Source organism: Lissotriton helveticus, chromosome 6, assembly GCF_964261635.1.
Source record: "Lissotriton helveticus chromosome 6, aLisHel1.1, whole genome shotgun sequence".
Taxonomy (NCBI): domain Eukaryota; kingdom Metazoa; phylum Chordata; class Amphibia; order Caudata; family Salamandridae; genus Lissotriton; species Lissotriton helveticus.
The window spans coordinates 2,080,039,304-2,080,049,856 of NC_136067.1; the positions used below are offsets into that span (position 1 = coordinate 2,080,039,304).

Below are 10,553 nucleotides of genomic sequence, written 5' to 3' on the forward strand. Positions count from 1 at the left end.
TCTAAAATCTTCATCTTTTTTTAGTTATCTACTTTATATCCTAATAAAATGTTTGATAATTGTAAGCAGTGTTTCATCCTGCCATTCCTTATTGTTATCATTCGAAGTACCTTCCTGTATTTAGCTAAGTTGCATGTGGATGTTTCAATCCTTAAATAGACACATCTAACTGAGACAGAAGTATTAAAGTTAAATACAAATTAGGTTGGTCATGTATTTTTCTCTCCTGAGGTACAAATGAAAAATGGTACCATAATTCTTGTTCATAAGAATCTCACGTTAGTACACTTTCCTAATCCGCAAACATAGAGGGTAGGTGGTTTGTAGTTGATCTCACTGTCTACAGTTCTCCCCGTAGTTTGGTCAGACCATTCAGCAGTTACTTTTACTATCCTGGCTCATAACCCCAACCCTCCGCAATCCACATCTCGTACCCCCATTAGAGCCTGGAAAAACTTGGACTATCCTCTTCTGTCCAATATCTTGGCTGGATCCTCTTATGAGGCATCACCACACCCTAGTCTACTGTCCAGCAGATACCAGGAATGGATTCTGGATGCCATTAATCAAGAAGCCCCTGCTAAAACTATTATTTCCAACCGGGCCATGCCATCTGCCCAATGGTTCACAGAGGACCTTCGGCTACAACGGCAGTATTGCAGGAACTTAGAAAGGCGCTGGCGCAAGCACTATAGGCTTTCGGATAAGCAAACCTATAAAGATGCGCTAGCGTTATATAAGAAAGCTATCATTAAGCACAAAATCGCTTTTTTTCTTGCCAAGATTGAGTCTGCCCAGAACTCTGCTAGAAAGTTATTTCAAGTAGTCGACTCTCTCTCCAACCCTCCGACAGGGCCGCCCATTGAACCATCCCAAGACCTGTGTAACGCCGTGGCAACTTTCTTTTTCACCAAAGTCATGAATATCTACTCATCTTTTTCCTCCCCTATATGCTCGGACCGCACTGATCCTTTCCCTATGTCCCCCCCACTCACTCCTACCTTTTCTAACTTTCACATGGTCACAACAGACCAGATTAGCAAGATAATCACCTCTATTAAATCTGGGTCTCCATTAGATCCCTGTCCCCCTTCTATACTGAGTGCTCTAACTGAGGTCATTACTTCTCCGCTCACGGACTTATGCAACTCCATCTTCCAGACAGTCATTTATCCTGAAATTTGGAAAAAAGCGGTCATCAAGCCCTTGTTAAAAAAGCCTTCCCTAGACCCCGCTGACTCAGCTAATTGTAGACCTATCGCCTGCCTTCCATTCCCGGCCAAAATATTTGAAGCTATCATGAATAAACAGCTTTCGGGTTTCATCGACTGCCATCAACTTCTAGATGATACCCAGTTCGGCTTCAGGAAGGGCCACGGCACAGAGATGGCTTTGATAAAGACCTTGGACGAGATCAGGACTATAATGGACCAGGGTGGGGCAGCGGTTCTTGTACTTCTAGATCTGTCCGCTGCCTTTGACACGGTCGATCATTCCATCTTGATCGACCGTGTCACATCCCTGGGGGTGACCCATCTTGCCAGGGACCTCATTGCTTCATTTCTAGCTAACTGCACTCAGGCGGTGAAACTGGGCACTTTTTATTCGCCCATCTTCACCCTTCCGTGCGGGGTGCCCCAGGGCTCCTCGCTAAGCCCCACATTATTTAATATATATGTGGCGGATCTTGCGAGAGTCATTAAAGCACACGGACTCCGCTTAACCACCTATGCGGATGACACCCAATTGGTGTTGGCGGTTCACAAGGATGGACCAGCCGTGGCTGCAAGATTCCAGGAGGGGATGTTGGCCATTAGCTCATGGCTTGAAGTTAAATTCGGACAAAACCGAGGTGATGACCTTTGGCAACCTTTCACTGGAATGGTCCTCCATCTGGTGGCCCAGTGAAATGGGTCCACCCCCCACTCCAGTTGCCAAGGTCAGAAACCTCGGTGTCATGTTCGATGAGAAGCTGTTGTTTAAACACCACGTGAATGCAGTAGTCTCATCGTCCTTCTATACTCTAAGGAAGATCAAGAAGCTGTTGCCATATCTCCCTCCTGGGGCAGGGAAAACATTGATCACCACTCTTGTTTTCTCTAAAATGGATTATGGCAACGGCCTCTTCCTCGGCACACAAGAACAGATCTTAACCAAACTACAATCGGTGCAAAATGTAGCGCCCAGAATTCTGCTTGGCATCCCCAACCGCCGTCCCACCTCTTTGGCCATACGTCACCGGCATTGGCTAAGAGTTAAGAGCCGGATAAAGTTTAAGGCACTCTGTATTGCTTACAAGGCTATCCATGACTCAGGTCCCAGGTTCCTCAAGGATGCTTTTCGGATCTACGCCCCTCAAAGATCACTTCGCTCGGCTTGCCCCCACCTCCTCTCTGTCCCACGTACCAGAACCACCAGCTCGGGAGACAGACGTTTCTTAGTAGCGACCCCTAGGCTGTGAAACTCTCTTCCTTTGTCCATCAAAACCAGTCCCACTCTTATCATCTTCCGTAAACTCCTGAAAACCTGGTTATTTAATCAATGATTCATATGGCAGCTCTCCGTCCCAGGCAGTCCGATATGCGCCGAGACACCCTTGGGTATTTGTGCGGAATAAAAAATCCCAAAAACATAAACATAAACATTTTAATTGACAGACTTCCTCTCTCAATTTTTTATCTGTTTGGTCCTTCAGTAGTACACAACTTCTATAGGTTTATTCTCTCTGAGCAACTGTTGATTATTATTGCTGAATCTTTTATCATGGGAGGTAATTGCAATCAGGTTGTTGATCCAAATTTAGATTATCTGCTTCAAAAATACATAAAGCTTTTAGTTTAAAAATAATGCAAATAGCTATGATTGACTCATGGAGAATCAATAACCCAACTAGAAGAGAATGTATATTTTTCTCACCAATACATGACACTAAACCTAGAATTGATTACATTTTTACCTCCAAATCACTGGCACAAAACATAATAAATGCTGAAATTGGTTCTATTTTCCTTTCAAATCATGCTTCTACTATCGTTGACTTTGATTTATTACCAACTTGTCATCACCCAACTCAATGGAGATTCAATAATTCCCTTCTTTTAGACCCTATATTTAACGTACGATTTATAAACCTCATCAATTCATTTCTCTCTCAGGATATTCCAACTTATATAATATAAAGCTTTTGCAAGAGGTTTATCATTCATTATGTTCAAGGTAAAAGCAAACAAGCTGTGGGTTGACTCGTCGACCGGTGGAAAACCGGTGGACAGTCTTTCCGTCTGCCAGGGTCCCTCCGCCATACTATTGTGGCGGGTGAAAAATAAGATGTGGGCGGAGGAGAATGTCGGGCGGATCGCCATAGCTTACTACGATTTTCAAAATCAGAATCCCAAATACTATACATAATATATTTGTTGGAAACCTATCCCCTGTTTTGTCTCACCTAACAAGCCCAGCTAGACTACTAGATAGATTGATAGCAATAGCCTTTCAACAAATACATTCTAATTGAAAAAACATTGTGCATGATTCTTATTGCCTGGTGGTATGCTGTTTGTTTCAATCATCAATTGGACAGGGCCTATGTACACCCACCTCCCGTCGCTGTTAAGAACGAATGAGTATGGTCACCACCAACATTTGTTCTCAAAATTTAAGTTACAACAGCAAATTAATTTAACTTTTTACTGTAGAGGTATCTAAACTCCACATAATTGTTACTTTTAAGCTTAGGCTGTTTTAGGATTAGTAAACCTTATTTTAGTGCTCACAATGTCTCATTTATAATCTCCCATTTCAGTCCTTTATCCAGTTTTATATTGTTCTTCTCTTAATCTGTCTTCTTTTTTTTGTCATTAACTCACAATTAGTTTGTGGCACTGTTTCTCCCTCATTTTATATGTTTTGCTTTTTTCTTGTTTCCTCGTACACAAGTGAAATCTGGTTGTCCACTGGAAGAGATCAGGTTCATTGCCAGTAAATTGGGTCTTCCAGAGTATAGTGTTTTATAGGTAATGCAAAACCTTTCATATATTCTTTTTGTGTCAATGAAGAGTCATGTTAGAGTGAACATAACTGGTAATTAATACGCAAATATTTAACAGTTTTAAATTGATTTTCTACAAATTATAACGTTACAGGTGTTCTAACTGACCTGAATTCAAAGTTGAAAGGAAAAGCATGAAGGAATAAAGTGAAAAAGAATAGAACAGAACTAGAAAAAAAAGATGAGCCTTCAAAGCTTTACGGAAGGTAAGTATGGATTGTGATATAGTGGAGAGTGGCAGTCAGTTCCACAATTTTAAAACCAGTCTAGAAAATATTTTCTGCCTATGAGACAGGTTCACCTTAAGCAATGTACCATTTCTAAATTGTGAGAAGCTTAACAGAGAAATTGGGAACAAAGGTTTTGCAACATTCGGGCCAGAATGGTAAGAGTTCTTAAGACATGCTGAGGCAAAGAGACTTGAACAGAATTCTCTGCTACATTAGTGAGAGTCTTCAATCAATCAAACAGGGAATTATAAGTGTGCTACTCACCCAGGAGGGTCTGAAGGCACTGAGGGGGGCGGATCTGCAGATCTATTTAGCCAAAGAGCCAGATCTTGAGGGTCTTCCGGAAGGTGTTCACGGAGGGGCGTGTCTGATGTCTGCCGGTAGCTTGTTCCAGGTCTTGGCTGCAATGTGAGAAAAGGATCTTCCGCCTGCCCTGGCTCTGTGGATGCATGGTGTTTTGGCCAGTGCGAGGTTGGAAGATCTGAGGTTTCTTTTGGGTATGTGGAAGTTGATTCTGTCTTGATGTATTTGGCTCAGTTGTTGTGTAGGCATTTGTAGGCATGAGTGAGAATTTTGAAAGTGACTCTTTTCCCTTACCGGGAGCCAGTGGTGACTTCGTAGGTGTTGGCTGATATGTTCGTTTCGGGGGATGCCAAGGACGAGTATGGCGGCAGTGTTCTGTATTGTCTGGAGTTTTCAGAGTAGGAACTTGTTGATGCCTACGTAGAGTGTGTTTCCATATTCCAGTCTGCTGGTGATGAGTGTGTGGGTGCCTATCTTCCTTGACTCAGGGGGATCCATTTGAAGGTCTTGCGGAGGAGTCTTAACAGGGAGCTTTGTTTGCCAGGCATTAGAATAATCATGTCTGGACACGATAGCTTTGCATACCACAAATGCTTTGATCTGCTGAGGGACAAAAGAAGTGAGGTTTCACAAAGTCTGTATATGAAATAAATTAGACATACTGAGAAGCTAGGGACTATCACAATTCTGCCTATGCCAAGCTCTACAACCAGTATAAAACATATGCTGACCAGTGCCTTGGTTTCATCAGGATTAGGTTTAGCATATTGATGTGCATCCAAGTTTTGATAGACAAAAGAAAAGACTGAAGCACATGCTGGATCTCATCAGGAGGGTAATGAATTCTAAAGGTAAACAGTGTGCATTGGTGTCAGATGTGCAGTCCAGTCCAAAAGATCTGTTTACGATTATGAATGTGCTCATATATTCAGTGATCAATGGTCTCATGTTTAAATCTAAGAAGATTGGAGATAACAAGGACCTGGCCCATGGGGGAGTAAGTACACAAGATTGACTTCCTCTTGATAAAGTGACATGGACCAAGAGAAGGTAAAAACAACTAGTCCAGCCACTACCAACAGCCGGAGTAGGATGGGATGATCAACAATGTCAACTACGGTGCAGTGGTCAAGCAGAGCCCTGTGGGATTACCAATGTATTCTTTGGTATCTATTATCTTAAATATCAGGTCAGTGATAATATTAGAAACTTGCTGTCAACAGTCTGCTAATTTGAAGGAACAGCTTCCAAGCATTATTGTCTGAGTAACTGTCAGGCTATATAGTAGAAGTTGTTGACCGAGTAACCACACACGCTATATGAGCTACTGGACTTACAAAATGTTCGTGTTTGAGCAAATGCAAAAGTCCCCAAAGAGAAACTGTTTCTCCCAACTGCCCTGCCAGAAGTAAATGGAAATGCCATTTGACTGTAGCAGGGGCATTTGACTGTAGTGCGGCTTTTTGCTGACTCTAACTATAACTGTAACTATACACGTGCTTCCCCTTTTTTCCCCTATGTTCCCAGCACCACTGCCCCTTCCCAACCTTTTTGTATATTTCTGTACTTTAGACTTTTTGTTTGTTCGTCTCTGTAAACTGTGTAAAGCGCTCTGATACCCTCACGGGTCAGGTTTGCGCTCTATAAAACACTAAACTAAAATAAAAATAAATAATAAAATAAATATTAAATAGAATGGGTTTACTTCTATTTTTTATCACTTGTAGGGTTACAGGAAGAGTCTTTAGACTCTATTGTGGATTTTAGAGCAGCATATTTATATTCACAAGTATAGAACTTCTCTGTGTCCTGTGGCCACTGTTTCCCTTCTGCATATGTTTGATTTAACGTAAGTACTGTTCTAAGCTAGATACTTTATCAATACTTGCACTCCACCATCCAATACATTCCTGGTCTGGTTTTGACCCATTCACCTGGAATCTGTATAATTTCTATGGAGGACTCAATGTTTGACTCTTCACCTCTCCATCATCATACTACGCACCTCTCTTTGAATCTTTATGAAACTCAGGGCCAGATTTACTAAAAATTTGCATTGGGATTCCATCACTTTCATGGCACAGATACTATGTGAATGGTGGTAAATATTTACAAAGCCACAGGGGGTGATTTGCACCACCTTATGTGGCTTTGTAAGGAAATATAATGCAGTGCAGCAACTTTTGCTGCCTTGTGTTACGCTCCGTTCTAGAGGGCTTCCATGGATAGAGCACGGTGTTTCCCATGCATTCCTTCATGGTTTTCACGCAACCCCAGATTTTCAAAGGTTTGTAGATCTAGGGTTGCGTGAAATCACTATGACACCCAGAGGATTGTGCAACAAACACAAACAATTTTCATTGTAATGTAGACACTCTGGCACTGTGTTGCAAGAGTGCCTGCATTGGCACTAGGCTGCCACAAGTGTGTCAGCACTATGGGAGAGCAGAAGGGCATCATATCTTCATATATGGCACATTTTTGCTCTTCTTTCGTGCAAAGAAGCACAGCAATTTACTTTACTGAACTGCTTTGTGGGAAAGATGAGTAAATCTTGCCCTTAATATTGAATATTATCTTTCTTGTCACAACTGCAAGGCAACATTATCTAAAACTAAAAAGATAAGGATGAGTTAATTTACCCGTGGAAATGTTGGTAGTATCGGTAGTGTGCATGTATAAAAAAAATTAATGTGACAAAATGTGAAATTGTGAATACATCTTGAATGTAGGGCTTTCTCAAAACCATAGAAGGTGAGCTCATACACCAAATAAATAGCATGTGTTATTTTATATTTGGTATGAAAATGCTAACCCAGTTTAAAGCTGGACCTAAAAATAATTACCAGCTGGAACCCATTTGTTTTACCAGTCAAACAATTTACTTATATATATGTTCACCTAACCGCCGGCACAGAAGAGAATCCAATGCATGAGTTCAAGTTTTAGTGACATTTTCAAAATATTGCAGATGTAGAATTTATTTTGCTAGATTGAAAGTTGAATGGACATGTTACATAGCATTTAAGAAAACCTCTTAGGCTTCCATTTTTTTACAAATCAGATTAGTGTTTATTCATAGTTATGGGTTTTCCTATATTTTGTTCCTTTCTTTCCTTAGTTATCTATCTTTTTCTATACAATTTCCTCATGTGCCCATGTTTGTGTGTGTACTCATGCAGTTTTGTTTCTGGCTGGTGTGCTCTATTTGTGTAGTCTATTCTCTGTTCTGTGGAGTTTGATGGACAATGCCTTACCTTGGATGTTGATGTGGTATACATGATGTATGTTATTTATTGTTAAACATCTCTTCTTACAAACCCAACACACGAATGGGAAAGACCAATGTACTGATCAAGAGTTTATTTATAAATACTTTGAATACGTTCATCACTTCTATGTTACCCCACTGCAAAAGTGTGTTGGCTGTGGGAATTAGTAATATGTGAAGGATCCATTATGGTTTTCCATTTGTATGTGTAAGTAAATGCCATACATCAGTGTGGCTTCATAAATCAAAAGTATATTTTTAAATGTGGTAGACAAGCCCTCCAATCTCCAATTGAAGTTACCTGGATTTGCCATCACTCTTCTCCAACAAGGGAGAGTAAAACCACTGTGGGATGGTTATGAGATTAATTTCTGGAACAATCATAACTTGATATTCCAAATATTGCATTGTTTGTCATGCATAATTATAAGATATTAAATAGTGTGCAATGTATTTAATGTAGACTTTTCTTAATATTCATACAGGGGAGTTGAAGGTGGACACATTGGAGATGAGAAATGGAAGCTGGGTGGCAGGGTTCATAATGATGGGCCTGTCTGATGACCGGACTTTGGAGACCATTCTCTTTGTATTATTTCTGGTACTGTACATATTGACTCTCATTGGGAATGTGATCCTGATCACAGTCTGTGTTTCTGAGCCTCGCCTACATACTCCTATGTACTTCTTCTTGGTCAATCTCTCCATGTTGGACATCTGTTTCTCTTCAGTGACTGTTCCTTATATATTAGCACAGCTCATTGCTAGAAGGAGTATCAGCCTAATTGGTTGTGCAGCTCAGATGTACACAGGCCTGCTCCTGGGAAGTACAGAGTGTGTCCTTCTAGCAGTCATGGCTTATGATCGTTATGTAGCCATTGTATTTCCCTTGCGATATACAGTTATCATGAGCATGTCAGTTTGTAATGCACTGGTGTGCTGCTGCTTGTTAAGTGGTAGTGTGATGGCATTCCTGGATACCTTTTTCACAGTGCGATTGCCAGTGTGTGGCCCCAGAATAATCAATCATTTTTGGTGTGAGTGCACAGCTTTTCTGAAGATGTCCTGCGTGGACACCTTTGTCACAGAGATGGTCATTTTCTCTGCTGGAATCTTTGCACTATTGTTACCGAGCGTCTTCACTGCAATCTCCTACATCTGCATCATTACTACAATTGTTAGAGTCCACTCCACTGAAGCAAGATACAAAGCTTTCTCCACATGTGCCTCTCATTTGACTGTTGTTATCATATTTTACAGCACCGCCATTTCCATGTACATGAAACCAGGGTCTAAAACTTTTGAAAACCGGGACAAAATCATCTCTGTGTTTTACACTGTGACTCCCCCATTGTTGAACCCCATTATTTACAGTCTGAGAAATAAAGATGTAAAGATAGCTCTGCAGAAATATATCCTTCCAGCAAATTTGTATTAAACATGTCACATGTGCTCAGCAAAATTTCGAAACATTTTCACTGTTTAAATTATCTATACTGGCTATGTCATATACAAGGAATCATTGTGCTAAATCACTCCAGTCAAATGCACATCACAACCATGGTTACATCATGGTGGTACCAAGCTGGTGCCACTCAGAAGGGCCTATTGTTTACTACTTCTTTGATAGCTTAAAACTCCCCAACTCGCTGGATTGTCCTAGAAATTCCTGTAACCCCATTCACAGTCGAGAATTTCCTAGAATAGTATAAAGCTGAGGTTTTGAAGCCCCCATTGTGAAACTCTTACAGTATCTTACTTCATATTTTACTCAGGGAATTTGGTGAGCTCTCTAAAAAAAGATACTGTAGATGTTGATCTGACCAGTTACACCAATTAGAACCAACAATGCTACTAAACTTGAACCATACGTTCCAGGCAAATGTTTTTAGCAAACTGAGTACAAGCTGAAGCTCCTGATTACATTTAAAAGAACAAAATGGTAGCCGAAAAGGCTTATGACCTTGTAATCCAGGAGTTTTTAGCAGTTTTAAATACAATGTAATTCCAGTCACAGTTCACATGGTAATTGTCCTGCTATTATCAGGTTTTGGGTTGTACCAATTAGCTAAATTCATATAAATCTGGGGCATGATGAGAACTATTAAGTGGACTTTGTAATTGATCTTGCCATCACCATATAACTTGCACGACAGACCAGGCCTTCTATTACTGATTCTCCAAATAAAAGTTAGGTGTGAACATATGGCCTTGTGGGTGGAGGCAGAGGTGATAGATATTGGCTATGCTTTAGAATTAATTAAAAAGTACTCATGATTTGGTAGATACATAATTACCAATGCTTACACTAAGATCTTGCTGTTTAGCTTCACAGTATGTCCTTTGTTCACCACTGTGCCAAGGGTATAATCAAAGCTGAAAGAGATACCTCAGAATCAGATTGACAACATATTATTCAGACCTATATGACCATGGCAAGGATTCATTGGAGGGCAACTCTGATGCCAGCAGCCACAGTAATTCCAGCTCCAATAACATATATGAAAATTACAGCAGTTAAAAAGCTCTAAGTGGCTCTTCTAATTGAGCTGGAAGTGCACTGTAATGTGGGCAGCTGTCTGTCCCAGCCCTAGCCACCCAGCAACTCTATTGAAGTGCCATGGTAGGTGAAGAGTTTACTTAAAAAAATTAAAGTACTCAAAGCAGGTGGGTTGACTGAGCACGTCAGCTAGGAATAATG

General features: G+C 40.7%; 1 protein-coding gene across 1 annotated transcript; it reads left to right on the forward strand.

The window, feature by feature from the left end:
• Positions 1 to 606: 606 nt before the first annotated feature.
• Positions 607 to 9,290, forward strand: LOC144763016 (olfactory receptor 2G3-like). Its single transcript, XM_078648328.1, has 2 exons — positions 607 to 1,435; positions 8,338 to 9,290. Exons 1-2 carry the CDS (start codon positions 607 to 609, stop codon positions 9,288 to 9,290), a joined length of 1,782 nt encoding a protein of 593 aa, XP_078504454.1.
• The last annotated feature ends 1,263 nt before the right edge of the window (positions 9,291 to 10,553 follow it).